Consider the following 20,641-nt stretch of genomic DNA (forward strand, 5'->3'; position numbering starts at 1 on the left):
TAATTTACAGCCATACTGATTAGGCTAGCGCTCTGAAACGCATATAGTTGTGTTGCACTGACCCCTGCTGGTCATGAAAGTTTAAAACAGTGGATGGAAAGATGTCTGTACATAAACGCTAAAAGAGTATGAACATTTTCTGCAAATGTATCTATACAAATAATCGATTCAACTAGCAGAAATTCGATTAAAATTAAATTTAAATTAAAAATGAGATTAAATTAATTATTTGTTTGGAACATCCCCCCCCCCCTTCTATCGCTGTCTCATTATAATATTCATGAGTCCATGAGGCAGCACGCGATTGGCTGCTGCTCTGGGTCAGAGTTCACATCCGCGTTAGCGCTGACGTTGTCCAAAGGAGGAAAATGGCGATGGGTTGCTTGTCAATGAGGGACACCGCGACTCCTGCAACATTAACCTGCAAAAGACGAGGTGCTACAATGGTCCCCACGTCGTCTGGTGGGTTCAGCAGAAGCGCCCTGTTTGTTTTATCCGTGGCGTTAATGTTGCAGGCAGTTTTAGGAGACGGAAAGACTCTCGTTCTGCTGGACAATCCCAACATCAGAGACACTCATTCAATCTTCTTCCGCAGTTTAGCAGGTGAGCTATACATTATCTGAGATTTTATTATTAAAACGCTTTAAATTATTACATTAGCATCTGAAAATATGCTTAATATGTTCATATAAGTAGAAGATGCGTTTTGAGTCTATGTGAGTCTGATTGAGTAATTGCACCAACATACCTGCACAGACAGAGAAGGGTATTGCACGATTCTTTGTAAATATTTTAACTGACAATTACATTCTTGTTCTCAGATCGTGGATTTGACGTTACCTTCAAGACTGCTGATGATCCTGGTCTCTCTTTGATCAAGTATGGCCAGTTCCTCTATGACCATCTCATCATTTTCTCTCCATCAGTGGAAGGTGAGTCTTGTTATAGTGAACATAGATTTTATGTCATGCTGCCATTTTTTATGTTTGAATATGCACGTTTACATGTTTCCAACGGAACAGATTTTGGGGGCAACATCAATGTAGAGACCATTACAGCCTTCATTGATGGTGGAGGAAATGTTCTTGTTGCTGCCAGCTCTGATATTGGTGAGTGTTGTATTGGTTTTGCATAAGTGCACACGTATTGGCCTGTTGACATTAACAATATGACTATGACTTTGACACTGGCAGGTGATCCTCTGAGAGAGCTAGGCAGTGAATGTGGGATTGAATTTGATGAAGAGAAAACTGCTGTTATTGATCACCATAACTATGACGTTTCTGATCCTGGTGATGTAAGTAATGGATGGAGGAAAAAGTACAGCTTGGAGAATTTATGAAATGAAGGATTAAATATTTAAAGTCAACATGAAATTAAAATTGATCCTATATTTATTTACTTAGTTACAATGTAATGGAAGTACCAACATATCTTTTATTCCATAATGTTAGGTACAAACAAGTGAAGCAGATTATCGTAAAATAAACTAGTTTTTGGTTGAACTATCCCTTTAATGTAAATAAGATTATGTAAAGAATAGCAAATAACTATAGATGAACTTGACCTCCTGATCTAAAATGAGTTTCCATTCCATGTTGAATCCATATTGTGTGTTTTACATAATACAACTTATGTTTTTTAAACACATTCTCTGCACATTTACTCCATCATTTCAAATCATTGTTTGAAGCTTGGTCAGGTGCATTTAAGTTGTCCTTGTGTTTTTACAGCACACCCTGATTGTTGCAGACCCAGAGAATCTTCTTAAAGCCCCGACTATAGTTGGCAAGCCCACTGATAAGCCTGTCCTGTTCAAAGGTGTTGGGTAAGTGGTCTCTTGATACCCTGATCTCTGCTTCTTTTGCAAAATTTACTGTTTAGCAATTTATGAGTTGCCTTGCTTTTTCAGCATGGTGGCTGATCCGGATAACTCTCTGGTGCTGGATATTCTGACAGGATCCTCCACCTCTTACTCCTACTTCCCGGATCGCCCCATCACGCAGGTAAATATTTCAAAGCTTTCAGTGTTCTTTTTTTTTTGTCAAATTAATTCGCAGTCACCTCAATCTCGGTTTTGCTTTCCAGTATCCTCATGCAGTTGGAAAGAACACCCTCCTGATCGCCGGTCTGCAGGCAAGAAACAATGCACGTGTGGTTTTCAGCGGGTCTCTGCACTTCTTCAGTGATGCTTTCTTCAACTCCCCTGTGCAGAAGGCTGTCCCTGGGTCAAAGAGGTCTGTTATGTAACTGTATATTCAGACATTAAAAATGCATTGTGGTATTAGGTTAAAACTAACATTGACATGATGCAAGATGTACTCTATTTGTTTAGAGATGGTTTGATGCGTGATGTTTATATTCTTCTTAGGTATGAACAGACTGGTAACCAGGAGCTGGCTGAGGCCCTGTCTCGCTGGGTGTTTAAGGAGGCTGGTGTTCTCAGGGTTGGGGCTGTTACCCATCATCCAGTTGGAGAGAGCACTCCCCCTGCTGCCTACACCATCACTGACCTTGTGGTGAGATGTGGCATATATTATTTATATAGGCATTATAGTAGATTTAACAGTTAACATGTGATTTGTGACTATTCTGAAGAAAATATATATATATATATATATAATTTTTTTTTTTTTTTTTTGGCTTATTACCCCTGCTTGGATTGTCCCTACAGGAATACAGCATTGTGATTGAGATGTTGTCTGGTGGAAAGTGGGTGCCTTTTGATGGAGATGACATTCAGCTGGAATTTGTCAGAATTGATCCATTTGTTAGAACCTACCTCAAGAAAAATGGTGTGTTGTTATTATATTCTGTTTAATTAACAGAAGTTCTCAAATGCATGCATGCTACTGTTCAAAAGTTTGGGGTCAGTGTTCAGCAAGGATGCATTAAATTGCCACAAAGACATTTATAATGTTACCAAAGATTTCTAATAAAAAATCAGTTCTTTCTATAATCAAATAATTCTGGGGAAATGGAAGGATATTGGGACACTGAAGAGGAATGGCTGCTGAAAACCCACAGATATTTAATCGCATCTTGTCAGTAAAGCGGTTCTGTAATCAGCGGTCATTTCCATCACGTGCGTGATTTCACATGGAGCTGCATTTACTACACAGAGCCGTTGTTCACTAACAAGCCGCGCAACCACGTTCATTATCAGCGTGGTTTTGCGCAGCTTGTTAGTGAACAACGGCTCTGTGTAGTAAATGCAGCTCCATGTGTGATGGAAATGACCGCTGATTACAGAACCGCTTTACTGACAAGATGCGCATTAAATATCGCATGCGATATTTAATCGCATCTTGTCAGTAAAGCGGTTCTGTAATCAGCGGTCATTTCCATCACGTGCGTGATTTCACATGGAGCTGCATTTACTACACAGAGCCGTTGTTCACTAACAAGCCGCGCAACCACGTTCATTATCAGCGTGGTTTTGCGCAGCTTGTTAGTGAACAACGGCTCTGTGTAGTAAATGCAGCTCCATGAAATCACGCACGTGATGGAAATGACCGCTGATTACAGAACCGCTTTACTGACAAGATGCGCATTAAATATCGCATGCGATATTTAATCGCATCTTGTCAGTAAAGCGGTTCTGTAATCAGCGGTCATTTCCATCACGTGCGTGATTTCACATGGAGCTGCATTTACTACACAGAGCCGTTGTTCACTAACAAGCCGCGCAACCACGTTCATTATCAGCGTGGTTTTGCGCAGCTTGTTAGTGAACAACGGCTCTGTGTAGTAAATGCAGCTCCATGTGAAATCACGCACGTGATGGAAATGACCGCTGATTACAGAACCGGCTTTACTGACAAGATGCGCATTAAATATCGCATGCGATATATCGTGCAGCCCTATTTTGAATATTTTAAAATTACTTTAAATTAAACTTTTGAATGCTAGTGTATGTTGATAATGATGTATGCCATTAAAACATGTGACTGCTGGTTGTTTAGGTGGAAAATACAGTGTACAGTTCAAACTTCCAGATGTTTATGGAGTGTTCCAGTTCAAAGTTGACTACAACAGACTTGGCTACACACACCTGTACTCTTCAACCCAGGTGAAATTCAGAATTCATTGTAAAACTTGCTCTTGCTCCAAAAATTCCATAGTAATTTTACTCAGATTCTTGATATATTTCCTGATTCTTCTGTTATTCCACAGGTTTCTGTCCGCCCATTGCAGCATACTCAATATGAGCGCTTCATCCCCTCTGCCTTTCCATATTATGCCAGTGCCTTCTCTATGATGGCAGGACTCTTTGTTTTCAGTGTCGTCTTTCTACATATGAGAGAAAAAGAGAAGTCTGATTAAAATGAGAATCAGTGAAGAGGAGTGCAAAAATATGTAAAAACAAAAGACCTTCTGGTCTTCAGACCTCTGGCAGTCATGATGAATAGAGATCTGAAATATGTTGGTATGGGCTTGTTTCGGTGATTTGGAGGTTGTGCCATTACAACTAAAAGCAACGTTTGTACAATATTTTTTTTTTTTTTTTAAATTTTTTTTTTTTTTTTGAAGGGGGGTTGGGTAGTCTAAAAAAAGATGTGTTTTTGTTTTCATGGTTTGCTATCTGGTAATTTAAAGTGATTTGGGGCACACTTCATGTTTTATTTGTACAAAAGGCAATTTGAATTGGTTTTATGATACAATATGCACTGATGTTTTGGCTCTTGCTATGAAAATTGTTTTGAAATCTACCATTTATAAAAAGAGGAATGGATTCTCAAAATGTGGTTGAAATACCCGAAGACAGTAAAGTTTTAACATTCCACCACTAAACTTTTTGTCCTCTTTGTTGTTCAGTTGCATCAAATTTGAAAGTGTCTGATTCTATTTATATACAGATTTATACAGAACCTCATCTCACAAATGTAAACTACATGGGCAATGCGTTTTCATTGAATACATGTGATAGAAATAGTATGAATATGTGACAATAGAACCAACACTTTACATTGTGTTTATATATACCAACTTTGTATACATGGATAGTAAAGCATTATCATTTTAGAAATTTGTCAGTAACTGTATTTATATATATATATATATTATCCTTATCTTACTGACCCCAAACGTTTAAACTGTAGTGTATATAATTTTTCCTACTGTATACAGTATAAATTTAACGTGTTATTTGCAAGAGCAGTTTTCTTCAATGTTGTGTTATCCAAATGATTAAAAAAATCTTTGCATGCTTATGACAGACAATGACTGAAAAAAAAAATAAAAAACTAGATAATCCTTGAATAAAGGTCTAGGACAGACCTAACGTTATGTCTTGAAGGCCAACTATGTAAATTTAACTTCAAATAGTAATTTCATCTATGTATTTTTGTTGTATTTTAATACTTGTTTTAAGTAAATCTTAACAAGGAACGTTCAAGACAATAATGATTTTTTTTTATTATTCGTTCAAAACAAAGATGTGAAAGTACGTGCTCGACGACTGACGTAAAATTAACCCGACACCAGTTGTAGTCCTTACGTAGCGACTAGCAACTTGTTTTCTTAAAACCGACAGCTTTTTCAAAAATAAAGTTTAAGCTATGACTATTTATAATTTACATGGTTGCAGAAACTTGAAAGTCTCCTTGAGTAATGTTAAGCACAGAGCTTATGGCGGAAACGCATGGCGAATTCAGGGTTGGCCTACAAATTTACGTAATCACTAAACAACTCGTGGCCTGTGAACACAAGCGCGAGTCTGGAGCGCGCGTCAGCTGACATCCGCAGAGAGAGAACAGCCAGACATGGATCAACTCAAAGTCAAAGACAGGATCCTCGAAAACATCTCTCTCTCCGTCAAAAAGGTAAGAAACCTCTATACATGCAGCGAGGGTATGTATCGACCTTCTCTAGTTCATAATTTGTAGGATAGTTTGAGGTTTTTGCGGTTTACGCTATCAAAATAGTTGGGCCTCCCCCCTCCTGCTGTGTTTTGAAGACAAACGCCTTGACATCTTAAGAAATAACATCTAGTGTTCCTTATAAATCCGAATTTAATAAATACCAGGTTAGACAGACAGCTGTAGTCAATGCACTATATTGAGTTGTTGTAGTTTATATTGTGTACTTAGCATTATTAATACCTGTTTATCGTAAAATAACATGCAAAAGAAAAAGTCATTTTATTTAGGTATGAGTCAAGTAAACAAGTAAACACCGTTTACAGCATCATGGACACATCAAACAGTGACACGATGCCCTGTAAACAAGTCCTGTTATTAAATGAGATGCTATAAATAGGGCAAACATAGCTTACTACTTATTTTATGGGGCCATCCCAGGACATCCCGTCTTTGTACGGTCTTTTTGTTCTGCAGTTAACTTACTGAATCTTTGTTGTTTGCAACATCAGAATGCTTGTTCTTTCTTTCTTGAGCTGTCTTTTGCTGAGCATTATTCTGAATATTAGCAGCTTGCACACCCTCGTTTGAAATCTTTTGACTTTTTCAGATTTTAGCTGATCAGGTGCTTGGCATTAGCATGTTCTCATGGTTTTGTGATGGACTTGCACACCAAAAAGCTCTGCTTTAATCAGTGAACCGCAGAACTGTCAATTCTGAAAATGCATTTCTCATCAGAGGTTGTTCGTCTAGCATGAAAAGGATTGCTTGGGATGTCGTGGCTGTGTGCACATCAGAAATCTACCAGATAGGACACACAGTTTTCATTCACATTCAAGTGATTGCTTTTTAACTTTTTTTTCAATATTTAATCCACAGTTGCAGAGTTACTTTGCCGCGTGTGAGGATGAGACGCCAGCCATCAGGAATCACGACCGGGTTCTTCAGCGGCTGTGTGAACACCTGGATCATGCTCTGCTTTATGGGTTAGACAAACTGCACCAGAGCCATTCAAAACGGAAGCTCGTTTTAAGTAGACGATTGTAAGCTCACCGATCTTCTCTTTTCTCTACATATTGAAGGCTGCAGGACATCTCATCGGGTTACTGGGTACTCGTATTACACTTCACACGACGAGAGGCTGTCCGACAGATTGATGAGCTTCAGCACATAGCTACCAATCTTGGCAGAAGTAAGATCAAACCTTTGCCACCTATGATGACTTGTTGATGTGCTTTATAAATGTTGAAAAGTACAGTACCATTCAGAAGTTTAGAGTCCGTAAGATATTCAAGTAAATATATTTTTAATGTTAAAAAAATTTCTATTTCAAATAAGTGCTGTTCTTTTGAACTTTCGATTTATCAAAGAATACCAAAAAAGTTATCCCAGTTAAGCAGCAACTTTTTTCAGTATTGATAGTAAGAATTGTTTCTTGAGCAGCAAATCAAAATATTAGAATAATTTCTGAAGGATCATGTGACACTGAAGACTGGAGTAATGGCTGTTGAAGAAAATTTGGCTTTGTCATCAAAGGAATAAATACATTTTTACAAAATTAAAACGGATTGTTAAAAGAGAGAACATTTATTTTAAATTGAAATAATATTTCACTATGTGACTGTTTTTACTCTGTTTTTGATCTAATGTTGAGCATAAAAAATGAAAACATCTTACTGACCCCAAACTTTTGAAATGTAAATATGAAGCGTTTGCAGATATATTCAGATGCTGAATATTGTGGCACTGTGTGGACTTTGTTTCATGTAGTTAACTATGACTGCTATGTTGTTCCACAGGTCGTGCCTGGCTCTACTTGGCACTCAGTGAAAGTTCTTTAGAAAGCTACCTCCGACTTTTTCAAGAGAATCAAGGACTGCTCCAGAAATACTATTACAAGTGAGTGACTTTGAAATAATAGATATTGTTGTTGTTCTGTGGTTTCAGATCACAGAAAAAAGCTTCCTTTCAGCAGTCATCTGATTTTTGTGATGTGTGAAAGCGGTTTCCTCCTTTACAGAAATGCACTGGTTTGCAGTCATGACCATCTCACTCTGTTCCTTACGCTTGTCTCTGGCCTGGAGTTTATTCGCTTTGACCTCGAATTGGTATGACTCTTCATTGATTTCTCCTGTCTAGAATTGTATGTCCTAGACCTGATGTGTCTCATACAGGACATATGTTACGCATGCTTAGTGCCAAACAACTGACTTCTCTTTACAAGTATGGATGTAACAATTAACTGCGAGCCGGTTGAAAATCGATTCAAATATGTGACAATTCAGATCGGTTGAGATGCCAAACAAATCGCGATACAGTTGGAGTAGGAGTTTATATGAATGTATTTCTGAGGGGAACTGGTTGTCTTCAGAAAAGTTTACGTGGTATTTTTTTCATCTTGCCTCTGAACGATGCAAATTAAAGTAGTGTTGTTCATAAAGGCAGCTCTGCTTTATTTACAGCAGTAACCCAGGAAACACTGTCATTACTGTTCATAAGCGCCACCTGCTGGCAGAAAGTGAATTTACGTCTCATTCAGCTCGTCTGCTGTTTTGTTCAGATATGTTTTATCTAGTATAGTTTCACAAAACTAAAGTCAGACCATTCTGTTTTTGCTCCAGATTTCGAAATTATACGATCTAATTTAGATTAAAACTGCTCATGTTGCATCTTTGTTTGGATGATGATTAAAATGCAATGGCTGCCTCTCATTTTAAATGGAAAGAGCACAGACAAAGCCTTAGTTTGTTTATATGAAGAGATTTCTTTTATTTGTGTAACTTGCTTATTTGATTTGGGGTTTGTTTTAAAATTTCAATTTAGTTTTGTTATTTCAATTTCACAAAGAAACGTGCAGCAATAGGCTAATAAAAGGACTTTCTCATTTACTGTATAATGTCTTCAATCTCATTTTGTTAAAAAAAAAATTGAGGAAAATCGAATGGTGAACTCAAAATCGTGAATCGAATCATGTTGAGTGAATCGTTACATCCCTATTTACAAGCTGTTTCAAAGATGAGAAAGTGAATCATTAAGGTGCTCTGACTGGTCAAAATTTATTTATTTATTTTTTTTGTCAATCTTGCCTTCAATAGTTAATTTTTTTAAATAGCCCTGCTATGTGACAAATGAATTTAACAAATAGGTATGAATATCCCATGTTGTCTCTCAATGCAAGGCATTATTTAATAATCTTATGTTTGTATAACTATAAATTAACTAGTAAAACTACTTAAACTGGTTTTAGATGGAGTATTGAATGCCATATACACTTACCAAAGATATTTGTCAACTACTAACTTAAAATATAACAATACTGCTCTTCCGTTATTACATTTTATACTATTCTATATCTTCCTTAACTGAAGATTTCAATATTTTCACTAAATAAATCCTTAATTTTTTCATTTGTGACAGGATGTGCCATATCTGGATGTTGCTCCTTACATGCCCGAATACTACAAACCCCAGAATCTGTTGGATTTTGAGGAGAGGTTGCCAAGCTCCGATAGCCTGTCTCTGCACTCTTTCACATCCCTCACCTCCACTAACCTCGAGTGGGACGACAGCGCTATTGCCCCATCCAGTGAAGGTGAGCTGCTTGGCTTCAGTTCACCATTTTTTCCCCCTCCATTTCTCTCTGTCTGTTACTATTCCAGCTTCTGTTTCTTATTTTCAAACTTTTATATATGTCAGTTTTCTTCTTTCTTTTCCAAATTGGCATATTTAACTTGATATAATTGATTATTCTGTACCAAGATGACCGTAATGTTTGTTAAAGATTGTTTATCTTAAAGATGAGGGCACAGAGTGTTCAGAAATCTCAATGAACTTACATGATCACACATCAATGCTTTCATTTCATTCAATGACACATTTCACTGCTCATTATGTCACAATGTCTCTTTAGGTTGTCAGTATGTATTAGTTCCTCATATGCCAAGTTTCACATTCACTTTATATCTCTTTCAGTTTCTGTTCTTCTTTCATTCACTTCATCATTCTTTCCTGCCTATTGATGATCTTATTTCTCCTTTTTTAGATTATGATTTTGGTGACATCTTCCCTGTGTTGCAGTCATTGCCAAGTGCAGACTGGGAAGGTGGGACATGGTTATTTCCCCCCTCCCCAATCTAACATTCGCAACCCCAACCAATCCATCGGTACAAACCTACTAACCAGCATTGCATGGCCATTTCACTCAGTGCATGTTTGTTTTCATGCACAGAAGCTGGCAGTGTGCTTGTGATGAGTTCATAGATGGGTTACTGGTGAATATGGTCTGTATTAGACTAAACAGAACCAAACCCTCTGCTAATGCAGGGTTTGCATGGGATGATACTAAAACATACACAGTGCCTGATGCAGCTGGAACTTGCTGTTTGCTGTCTGATTGTTTCCTGTCATTGTACCTGCGGTGGTGTGGCAGCTGGTTTGCATGTTTGTTGCTTTCAAAGCTTTACATTCAGTGGCAAATATTCTTAACTTAATGTTTATGAAATGATGAATGTAATAATAAAATAGGAGTCTTTAAAATATAGACATTTTTGCTTGAATGATATTAAAGTATTATTTGTAGGGCTGACAAAAGTCATTTGATAACTTTATAGATTAATTTAATGTATTTAATTCAAAAACAACACTTGCAGTACTTAATGAAGCATTTATTATGCAAAATTATGTTCAATTTCTTTCTAAAAAATGTCTGGAATAGTCAGAACCATTGCACGAACACATCTGTCTTCAAAAGTGCATTATTGTCACTATATGCTACTGTTTAAAAATTTGATGTCACTAAAATTTGTTTAAAAGAAATTAACACTTTTATTCAGGAAGAAAGCATTAAATTGATTAATAATAACAAAGATATTCATAATGTTACAGAAGGTTTCTATTCTATTCAAAGAATCCTTAAAAATGTGTCATGGTTTCCATAAAAATGTTAAGTAAAAAGTTGTCCTACAGGGTTTTATTATGCATTTATATGTAATTGGAGCTCAGGTTTGTGCCAAAAAAGAAATAGTTTTTTTCTTTCCAGATATGCATTACTAAACTAAATGCATGGAAACTGATGTTCAAATATTTAGAGGCAAATTTGGGGAAATTGAGATTGCCCTGTTTGTGATTATTTGCCAGAAATTTAGATGCATAAAAGAATGAGATGGAAGTTGCTAGAAAGCTAAGTGTGTGTTTCAAAACGGCTTATGTTTGTTGAATGTCTCTGTGCATTTGTCATGATTCAGTATCTGCCATAATACTACAATGAGCTCCTAATACCTGTACGTCTAAGGTGTTTTCCCCTTCTTGCTCTCGTTTTCTGACAGAGGGAGACTTGACTGATCCAGTCAGTGGGCCCCGCTCCTCAGGATCAGACCCTCAGACTGTTGTCAGTGACTGTGTTGTAGTAAGGGCCTCTGCAAGAACCATCAGGACCACGTCTCTGTCGCGAAGCCCTACGTTTCAGCACAATCCCTTCAATGAGGATTCAGACACTAACACTTCAGCTGATGTCACCCCAGTGCACATGGCTAGCCGTCATGCTTCAACAACAGGAGACGATGCTGAGATCACCAACACTGAGCTGGAAGTCATTAGGTGTGGCTTGAGCATTAGATCTAATGCTGTGGGATTGTAGTAAAACATCACTCACTCACATTATTAGTTGAAATTAAGTGTATCATTTTTTTGTGTGTGCATTACAATACTTCTCTTTTGGTTTGTAGGTCAACTTCTCAAAGACTGTAGACACCGGCATTTAAAAAAAGCATTTGAGCAGTTTGAGATGTCAGTTTGTAGCTCAACCAGTGGTGTGAGCTTGTCTAAAACAATTACTTGGGAAAAAACATCTGTTAGCATTCCCATTTATCTTTACGGCAGTTACTCAACTACAGTATACTGGAGGAAGTCCAGTTTATGGTTTAAGAGCCCTCCAAAACAAACAGTCACTGGCGAAACATCTTTACATTAAAAAAATAAAATAAATAAATAAAAAAATTAATAAAGTACATTTACAATTTTGTAGTTTGCTCAAATAAATGTATTTAATCAGAATGGCCATCAATAAAAAAATAAAATAATTTGCAATACTATTTGGTACCTCTAATGGCACTGAAATGACCCACTTGACCTTCCAGCTCCACTTAAATATAATGTTCTTGTTTATTATTTTACAGTACTTGATGTTAAAACTATTTAGCATTATGTCCGATTAATTTATTTTTCTGTTTGGTTTGTGCTACAGAATGGCAAGGCGCAGAAGGCCTGGTAAGAAACGACGGGGAAGAGGGTCGACAGACTCTGTGAGCAGCGAACAGAATGTCATCTCTCCAGACACAGCTGACACTGAGGAATGCCTTCAGATTGTAGTTGAGAGAGACATTGTAGTTAATAACATTAATATGGACAGTCGGGGTCCTCTGGAGGGGCCAAATGGTCCTGGCTCAGAGTCTGTGAGGAATGGGAGACCAGAAGGAGAAGATGAAGACCCGGAGGCAGGGCTGAGGCTTCCTGAAATGACGGACACTTCTATGGACAGTGTGGGCGAACCCCTGCGTGACGTCATGGACAGACTAAACGGTTGTCTGGATGGGGAGCACTGGCAGCGGAGTGAAGGTGAGGAGGGAGAGGATGGAACTTGCACTAGTCACGATGGACCCCCCCATCAGCGGCCCTTTCGAGAGGACTCGGGCGGTGAACCTCCGGACCCAAGTCGTAGCTTTCTGCAGGCCCCCCTGCCACCTGCGGACTTCTACTGCTTTACCTCCCAGAGTCCAGACCCTGCTGCCTCGTGTGGTGGGCACAATGACTCTGCAGGGAATGGCGAGTCGCAGGATGTTCCTGTTGGCGATGAAGATGAGGGAGAAGCAGAGACACCAACTACAGGGCAGGATCCCTCCATCCCCGTAGAGACATCAGCTGAGGAGGAACGGAGTAAAGAAGAAAAGCAGCAGGAGGAGGATAAAGACCACGCAGTACAGAGCTCCCATCCTGCAGAGTTTAAGTGAGATTGTAAACCGATTGTAATCAGTAACTAATTCTATCTCTGTTATCACAATGTGTGATTTATTATGAAGTTAAGGTATTCGTTTTTTTTGTTTTACAGGGTGGATAACAATCACCTTCTGCTGCTCATGATTCACGTTTTCAGGGAGAATGAAGAACAGCTCTTTAAGGTGAAACTCTGTTTGATTTAACATCACTGAATGGATAACATTGTATTTACATTGTGTCTATGCTGCAGCATACTAGTGCAAGATACCCAACCCCCTATTTACTCATTGTACTCATTTATAGTACCATTTTTTTGGCCAAATCACTCAACCCACATTCAGAGGTGATCAGAAGTGACCACATCACTGATGTATTCCTAACAACATTGAAAGTCCACGTACTGCGCCAAAACAAACGCTGTACTTTTTTTTTTTTTTTTTTTTTTTTTTGAGCTACTGTATTTTTAATGGAAGTCAGATGAAAAAATCAAAAGCGGTCACATTCTATTTTTTTTCAAAAGTTTGGGGTCTGTAAGATTTTTTTAAATATCTTTTTGAAAGTGCCTTATGCTCAACAAGGATTGATTTATTTCAAAATACAGTAATATTGTGAAATGCGTATTATTAATTTTAAAATAATTTTGTCTATTTTAAAATGTAATTTATTCCCATGATGCAAAGCTGATTGTCACATGATTCTCTAGATATCATTCTAATATGCTGAATATTTTTTGTGTAAACTGTAATACTACTTTTTTTTTTTTTTTTTTTTTTTACAGGATTCTTTCATTAATAGAAAGTTGAAAAGAACAGCATTTTTAAATAGAAATCTAATGTTATAAATGTCTTTTCATGATCTTAATGCATTCTATTTGAAAAAAAGATTTTCAGTTATTGTGTACATGTCGTGAACAATGCTATGCATATATTGCAAAGCAGTTGTAATTACATGTAGTTAAACATGTTGTTGTTGCTGTTTTTAACATTGTATAATAAGATTAACAGACATTCTAGCGAAATGAAAAGCTGTATTGTAAACTGGTGCTATCCTATTGATTGATTTGCATTTGTACATTTTATTTCAGATGGTGAGAATGAGCACAGGCCACATGGAAGGAGATTTGCAGCCTCTGTATCTGCTGTTGACTGATTGCTACATTTACCTCTTGCGAAAAGGTCAGCAAACCTTCAGTGGAAGAGCAGCACATTGTTTATATGTCTGCAAAAGTGCTTATTTGCATTTGTTGTTGTGTCCCATTGATTTTCAGGGGCAGCAGAGAAGCCTTATAGTGTTGAGGAGGCGGTATCTTATAACGAGCTGGACTATATCTCAGTGAGTAAACAACCTGAAGCCTAAATGATCAGTTTGACATGCTGCAGAGAGATTAGAGCCCTTGTTTGTGCCTTAGGTTGGATTTCACCAGCAGACTATCACTCTGGTGTGCACTAACAGAAGACGGCAGTTCCTTTTGGACACAGCCGACTCATCTCTGACTGTGTAAGTTTTTTAAATTAAAGCGTATCCCCATGAGGTCGATTAGCATGCATGTCTTTGAAGAGGATCTGTTCATGTTCTTTCCTCAGCTGGTTTCTGACTGTGCTGAATGCGGCCTTGGAAAATGGCTGTAGGGAGCCTCCCTACCCCTCTGTTCTCACTGACGCCACCATGGAGAAACTGGCTCTTTCTAAGTTTGTATGCCAAGAGACTCACTGTGAGGTAAATGAGGGAGATCTATCACCCTAAATAATTCACGAGAGTCTGGCAGACAGTGGCTCACTTTGATAATCTTGGTTCTTCATGCTGACTCTTCGAAACAATAGTTACTCTTACTCTTTATTAAAAAACAAGCAGCTTTGTCATAATTACAGCACATTTTTTGGACTGATATGATTTTAAAGTAGGCACAGTGCTTACGGAATCCAAGTGCTTTCAACCTATCTTTTGAAAGAAAGACATTTCAAAAGTATTTGGTGCATCATAGTCAATTAAATACACATGCTAGGACTTACATATACATTACATTTAGTCATTTTGCAGACACTTTTATCCAAAGTGACAAATGAGGGCAATAGAAGCAATCAAAACCAAAAAAAAAGCAATAATATCCAAGTGCTGTGACACTCGGGTTAGTCTAACACAGTACACATAACAAGGTTGTTTTTTTTTAATAAATAAAAAGGAAACCAGTAGATCGAATAGAGAACGCTAGAGATAGAGGGTCAATTTGTTTTAAATAAATAAAAAGAAAACAAGTTGACTGAATAGAAAAAGATAAGAGAATGCTAGTGATAAAGGGTAATTTTTTTTAAAGAAAAGAAAAAAAAGAATAGAGAATGTGAGTTTTAGAGGTTAATTCTTTTATAATAAAGAACAATAAAGCAAGTAGGTAGAATAGAAAAATAATAGAGAACACCAATGTTAGAGGGTCGATTTTAATTTTTTTTTTATAAAAAGAAAACAAGTAGAATAGAAATAAAATATAGAGTGCAAGTGTTAGAGGTTATTTTTAATAAATAAAAAGAAAACAAGTAAAGAAGATAGAAATGGAGAGTGCTAGTGTTAGAGGGTCAAGTGTAGATGGAAGAGCTGTTCAGCTGTTTCCTGAAGATGGCTAAGACTCAGCTGCTCTGATTGAGTTGGGCCGGTACTTCCACCAGCAGGGAACAGTTAATAATGAAGTAGTGAATTTACGTAAAGAGGTGCAGAGCCAGAGGTGGTTTTGTAGGCAAACATCAATGCGTTGAATTTTATGCGAGCAGCTATTGGTAGCCAATGCAAATTGATGAACAGAGGTGTGATGTGCATTCTTTTCGGCTCGTTAAAGACTAATCTTGCAGCCACCTTCTGGATTTAGTTGTAGACGTTTAGAACTGTCTGGAAGACCTACTAAGAGAGCGAAGTAGTCCAGCCTAAACAGAACAAGAGCTTGAACAAGGAGTTGTGTAGCGTGTTCTGAAAGAAAGGGCCTGATTTTTCCTAATGTTGTATAAAGCAAATCTGTCCTGCTGACCTTGTGCTAACTGTGTTTGTGTAGTTATCCGAGATGAGCATCCTCCTGTATTCTCTGGTTCACTGGGAGGACCCAATGGATGCAGCGGTGGCTTCACCAACATCTCCGTCCGGCTCCAGAGAATCCAGTAGCACTAAAGAGGGGGCACTGTTGTACCGTGCTGGGAGCACTTATTTGGGGAAGGAAGTGTGGAAAAGCTGTTACTTGGTTCTCAGGTACAGAAGGGTTTGGCTAGCTTTAAGCTATTCGACAGAGTTTCAGCAAGCTGTTCATGTGTCCTGAATCTAAATCTCCTGTTCACCTGGCAGCAACGGCATCCTGTATCAGTATGCAGAGAGAACAGATGTTACTCCTTTGATGTCTGTTACCATGGGGTAAGCTGTTGTTCCAGTTCATAGATTTCACTTTTAGAAACTCAATCTAAGTGTTCTTTTCAATATGAAAGATGCCCACTTATAAACATTTACTGGATGTTTGCATTTGATTGTGTTTATGTTGTAGGGGAGGGCACTGTGGAGGCTGTAGGCGTTCAAACAGCTCAGAGAAGCCTCATGCTTTTCAAGTGATTCTGACAGAACATCCTCCATTAGAGCTCAGTGCAGAAAACGAACTGGAAATGGCCGACTGGATGCAGCTGCTCTGCCAGTCTGTTTCTAAAGGGGTGAGCTGCAATTATACACACATTAGCATTTTTTGCAAGTTCTTGCAAAGCATTTTAAGACAAGATCTCTGCAATTTTAGGGAAGTGTGATTAAATGCACAGTTTCACACTTTCCATTCAAATCTACTTTCTTTTTTCTGAGCTGGTGGTGTTTGAGCAAAATGTGGGAGTCTGCATTTTAAATGCTTTCAAAGTCACCACATGACAATGTGTCGTTGTTCCTCATCAGTTCCAGACATGCCAACATTTGCATTTTATGGCTGAAATACTAGCTCTGACATCCAGCAACTAGCATTGACTCTTCTAGACTGTAAAGTGGGGCAAAAAAATCTGAGTGTTATTTGTCTAGTGTATTCCAGCTTAGAGTGGGTGCTGTAGATGTTTTCTTAGTACAGCCTGTCCAGAATTAACCAGAATGTTTCCCAGATGTTGACCACTATTGTGTGTGTTTTTTTCTCAGATTATTCCACAGGGAGTAGCTCCTGCACCCTGTATTCCGTGTTGCCTTGTACTCACAGACAGGAAGTTGCTCACATGTCACCAGGATTGCCAGACCAGTTTTTTTCGTTCTCTAGGAGGAGCTGATCTGAACGATGTTACAGCTGTTTGCCTGGAAGGGGATAAAGAATACTGTGTCATTGTAAGATTTCATTTAGATTGTTGTGCATCAGATGTGTCTGGAAACGGATGTTTGCTGTCGAAAGGGTTTTTTTTTTTTTTTTTCACTAAATTTTTGTGCACTAATCACCCTTTGTGTCTGTAGGAATTTGCAGAAGATCGTGCTCAGTTTCTCCCACCCTGGGTTTTGTATTTTAGCGGATGTGAGGAGCGGGATCGGCTGCTAGCAGAATTGAGTCAAGCCTGGGCTGCTGTATACCAGGCAAGAAAACTAAAAAAAATTTTAATGACTTCTGTAGTTTAATATTTAGCATAGGAGGCTCATCATCCTTAGATTTTCTGTACTTCAGTTCCACTCTGATTTGCACGTTTTCAAAGGAGTCAGACGCTTTTGTTGGACTGTATTCCCATAATGGATTTCTAATAAAACTGTCAGTTTAGTGTTATTAAAAAAAAAAAAAAAAAAAGGCATTATTCTTAAAAAAAAAAAAAGAAAGAAATAATTTTTTTCAGCAAAGATGACATTAAATTGATCAAATGTGACCATAAAATATTTTGTTGCAACGTTTTTTATTTCAAATAAAATTTTATTAAAATTTTTAGATAATTTTTTGCAAGAATATTTGATTAAGTTGCACAGCTATCAACATTGATAATAAGAGAAATTTCTTGAGCACCAAATCAGCATATTAGAATGTTTTCTCAAAGATCATGTGGCACTTAAATGAATGCTAAATGGCTGCTAAAAATTCAGCTCTTCTATCACAGGAATTAAAATGTATTTAAAAATGTAATTTAGCAACATTACGGTTTTTACTGTATTCTTGATCAAATAAATACAACCTTGGTGAGCATCATAAACTTTTTACAGACGTTCTAATTAATATTATTTATTGAATTGATCTACAGCATGAATTTCTTCATATGTGTCCAGATAAGCCTACCTCGTAAGCGGGTGTCAGACCCGTCGGTGCAGAAGAGGTGTAGGGAAGCACTGGAGCTGATGAAGAGTGCATGGCAGAGGAGTGACAGCCTACACAGAGGACGATCAGAGAGAGAACCATGGTGCTGACGACCTGTCAATCACTACAGTGAGCCCAGGATTAAACAAGACAGCATGGGGGAGTCAGCTCACCAGCGAACCTACTGTTTACGTAGGTACAAGCAGACTCTGTGAGCTCTCCAGACCAGAGACGATATTGAATAACATGGGCTCATATGATATTTATCTACCAGTAATGAGGCCTGACTTTGTTTACACTTGCCTTGCACAAATATTTAAGGAGTTACGATTAAGGCTTTGGCTTTTACAAGTGGAAGTCTGCAACAGGAAATCAAAAAGACAGAGATCTAGCAGTTCTCTTCTATTACATGTGATCAAACTATATAGAGTGTAAATACATAGTGTAATAACTCAAAAGTTGCTTTTTTTTTTTTTTTTTAAACCTTCCCTCCTTGTACAAAGTCTATGGACAGATACTGTACGTGCCTGTACTATATAAAGAGGTACAGACTGCTTTGTGAGCACTTGCGAAAGAGAATTTGTTATGTTTACACCATTGGTATTAGCTGGCTGCATTAACTATTTGAAAGTAATGGTTTGCATGGCAGCTTGGCACAGACACTCAAAAAACACAGAGAGAGAAAAAGGGGAATTGGTCCAGGTTTAATTTAGACATCTAATATCAGTCAGCACTGCTAACAGTGATGGTACGGTACCAGCATGTAATCACTGTTATACTGGACTGAAGTCGTTTGTTAGGATCAGATGGCATTGAGATACTGTAATAAGGTCATACACATCTAAAATATCATTAGTTGGAGATATTAAGGCTCTTGCAACTAAAATGTCAGTTTAGAAGTGAAAAAGTTGATTACAGCAGAATTGCACAAGGTTCAGAATTGCACATTCATTGGTGTTTTTTTTTTTTTTTTTATTGTTTATTTTTTTAACTTTTGTTAAAATATAGGTTTGAGGGTTTTACTTTCTATTTAATTGGCATTAAAATGATTCCCAATCATGCATAAGCATTTACAACTTTTTTTAATTTTGAAAAATCTGCTTTTTTTTTTTCTTTGCTTTTTTTTGTGACTCAAACGATTCAAAAGGTGTTATCAGCTTTTTTAAAAAACACTGATCAATTGTGTTTTAGCTTGAATATCAAATCCATTCCCAGTTTCTCACTCAGTGGTATAATATACCATTTCCAGTGAAACACTGTAAAGTTGAATGTAGAGTGGTTTTAAAGAAAGCAGACTTGAGTAATGTGGATCTGTGACAGACTGTGATAAATGGAAGCGGAATCTCAGGTATGTTGAAGTTTGTTCCAGTCAACAGTGATTTTAAATAATACATTGCTGGACAATGATGGAATACAGTTGTTCATTAACAATTGAAATGTGGTTTTATGTTTTTGTTTTTTTGTTTTTAATTTTTGTTTTAAATGGAAGTGACCTACAGTAGTCAGTTATGTTGTTCTAACACTCTAATGTCTCGAATACACTAAATGCTGCATGTAGATTTTGGAAGATGTCATAACATAACAAATATAAATAAAAATGACGTTTTTTTAATGCTGAAAAAGTATGAATAATTACCTAATATTTGCATTTGTAATGACATTGCCATTAAAAGGGGTAAAAACCTGTGGTCATTAAGTGAATCTTTTTAAAACAGAATATTGTATAGTAGAACAAGAAGTTCAGAGAAATAAGGATAAATACTAAAATAATACAAACAATCCCAATATTGGCATTTAAAGGTCCCATGACATGCTGCTTTTTGGATGCTTTTATATAGGCCTAAGTGGTCCCTAGTACTGTATCTGAAGTCTCTTTCCCCAAATTCAGCCTTGGTGCAGAATTTCAGCCACTACGAGCCAGTCCCACAATGAGCTTTCCTTAGGACGTGCCATTTCTGTGTCTGTAGCTTTAAATGCTAATGAGGAGGAGAGAGATGGGGCAAGGTGGAGGGTGGGTGTGTGGCCTTAACCAGCTTGAGCTACCTTGTGCTACCATGCGCTAATGTTGACAGTGGATGTATCGCAATTGCTCGTAGACACGCAGTCCTTCAAGTTTTTCAGTTTGACCCAGAATCTGATCCGGATGGAGAAGCACCGGATGAAGAAGTTGCAACTCAGCTGCTACAGCAGGACGTCTCCGAATGGTTAGTTTAAAATATTGTGTCTGGATACGGTACTTTGGTTGGTTGGTTTGTTTAAATATGCTCTTACAGTTATTTTCATGTAGCTATTTCTAGCCATAGGCTCGGATGAAGGAACTAAAAAAATACTTCGGTGTTCATTTGTACATCCAAACACTGAGCAACTGCCATGCTTCGCTTCTTTGCAAGCCATGATGTCTCTTGAGGGGAAAAAAAATATTGCGCTTGCCTCGCACGGTAGTGGCTCATTTTCTCATGGGCGGGCAAAGCAGAGAAAGGGGAGGTAACCTTTCCCCGTATGACGACATAAAGGGAAGATTCCAGATTGGGCCATCTGA

The 20,641-nt window shown here is 37.7% G+C and overlaps 2 protein-coding genes across 3 annotated transcripts; both read left to right on the top strand.

Moving 5' to 3' along the window:
• The first annotated feature begins 315 nt into the window (after positions 1 to 315).
• Positions 316 to 5,213, top strand: ddost (dolichyl-diphosphooligosaccharide--protein glycosyltransferase subunit (non-catalytic)). The gene is made up of 11 exons (XM_058763471.1): positions 316 to 603; positions 822 to 932; positions 1,023 to 1,109; positions 1,194 to 1,297; positions 1,734 to 1,828; positions 1,913 to 2,006; positions 2,089 to 2,237; positions 2,372 to 2,519; positions 2,675 to 2,795; positions 3,966 to 4,072; positions 4,177 to 5,213. Exons 1-11 carry the CDS (start codon positions 369 to 371, stop codon positions 4,324 to 4,326), a joined length of 1,401 nt encoding a protein of 466 aa, XP_058619454.1. The 5' UTR covers positions 316 to 368; the 3' UTR covers positions 4,327 to 5,213.
• Positions 5,214 to 5,681: 468 nt separating this feature from the next.
• On the top strand, positions 5,682 to 19,449 carry plekhm2 (pleckstrin homology domain containing, family M (with RUN domain) member 2). Of its 2 annotated transcripts, XM_058763244.1 has the most exons (20): positions 5,682 to 5,825; positions 6,741 to 6,847; positions 6,944 to 7,053; positions 7,661 to 7,760; positions 7,882 to 7,969; positions 9,279 to 9,453; positions 9,904 to 9,963; positions 11,186 to 11,456; positions 12,103 to 12,861; positions 12,964 to 13,033; positions 13,936 to 14,026; positions 14,119 to 14,183; positions 14,260 to 14,348; positions 14,435 to 14,567; positions 15,886 to 16,076; positions 16,170 to 16,235; positions 16,363 to 16,522; positions 16,983 to 17,162; positions 17,286 to 17,402; positions 18,075 to 19,449. In XM_058763244.1, the coding sequence occupies exons 1-20, from the start codon at positions 5,766 to 5,768 to the stop codon at positions 18,210 to 18,212; spliced, it is 3,030 nt and encodes a 1,009-aa protein (XP_058619227.1). In that variant the 5' UTR covers positions 5,682 to 5,765; the 3' UTR covers positions 18,213 to 19,449. The 2 variants fall into 2 exon arrangements, with proteins under 2 accessions (XP_058619227.1, XP_058619228.1); XM_058763245.1 differs by lacking the exon at positions 9,904 to 9,963.
• The last annotated feature ends 1,192 nt before the right edge of the window (positions 19,450 to 20,641 follow it).

Source organism: Onychostoma macrolepis, chromosome 23 (genome assembly GCF_012432095.1).
Source record: "Onychostoma macrolepis isolate SWU-2019 chromosome 23, ASM1243209v1, whole genome shotgun sequence".
Taxonomy (NCBI): domain Eukaryota; kingdom Metazoa; phylum Chordata; class Actinopteri; order Cypriniformes; family Cyprinidae; genus Onychostoma; species Onychostoma macrolepis.

Excerpts from the sequence above, each read along its gene's own strand:
- ddost (XM_058763471.1), top strand. The coding sequence starts at position 369 with ATGGCGATGGGTTGCTTGTCAATGAGGGACACCGCGACTCCTGCAACA. Across the intron at positions 2,007-2,088 it reads CGGATCGCCCCATCACGCAG|TATCCTCATGCAGTTGGAAA; the intron begins GTAAATATTTCA and ends TTTGCTTTCCAG. Across the intron at positions 2,796-3,965 it reads AACCTACCTCAAGAAAAATG|GTGGAAAATACAGTGTACAG; the intron begins GTGTGTTGTTAT and ends CTGGTTGTTTAG.
- plekhm2 (XM_058763244.1), top strand. The coding sequence starts at position 5,766 with ATGGATCAACTCAAAGTCAAAGACAGGATCCTCGAAAACATCTCTCTC. Across the intron at positions 9,964-11,185 it reads GCCAAGTGCAGACTGGGAAG|AGGGAGACTTGACTGATCCA; the intron begins GTGGGACATGGT and ends GTTTTCTGACAG. Across the intron at positions 17,163-17,285 it reads ATAAAGAATACTGTGTCATT|GAATTTGCAGAAGATCGTGC; the intron begins GTAAGATTTCAT and ends TTGTGTCTGTAG.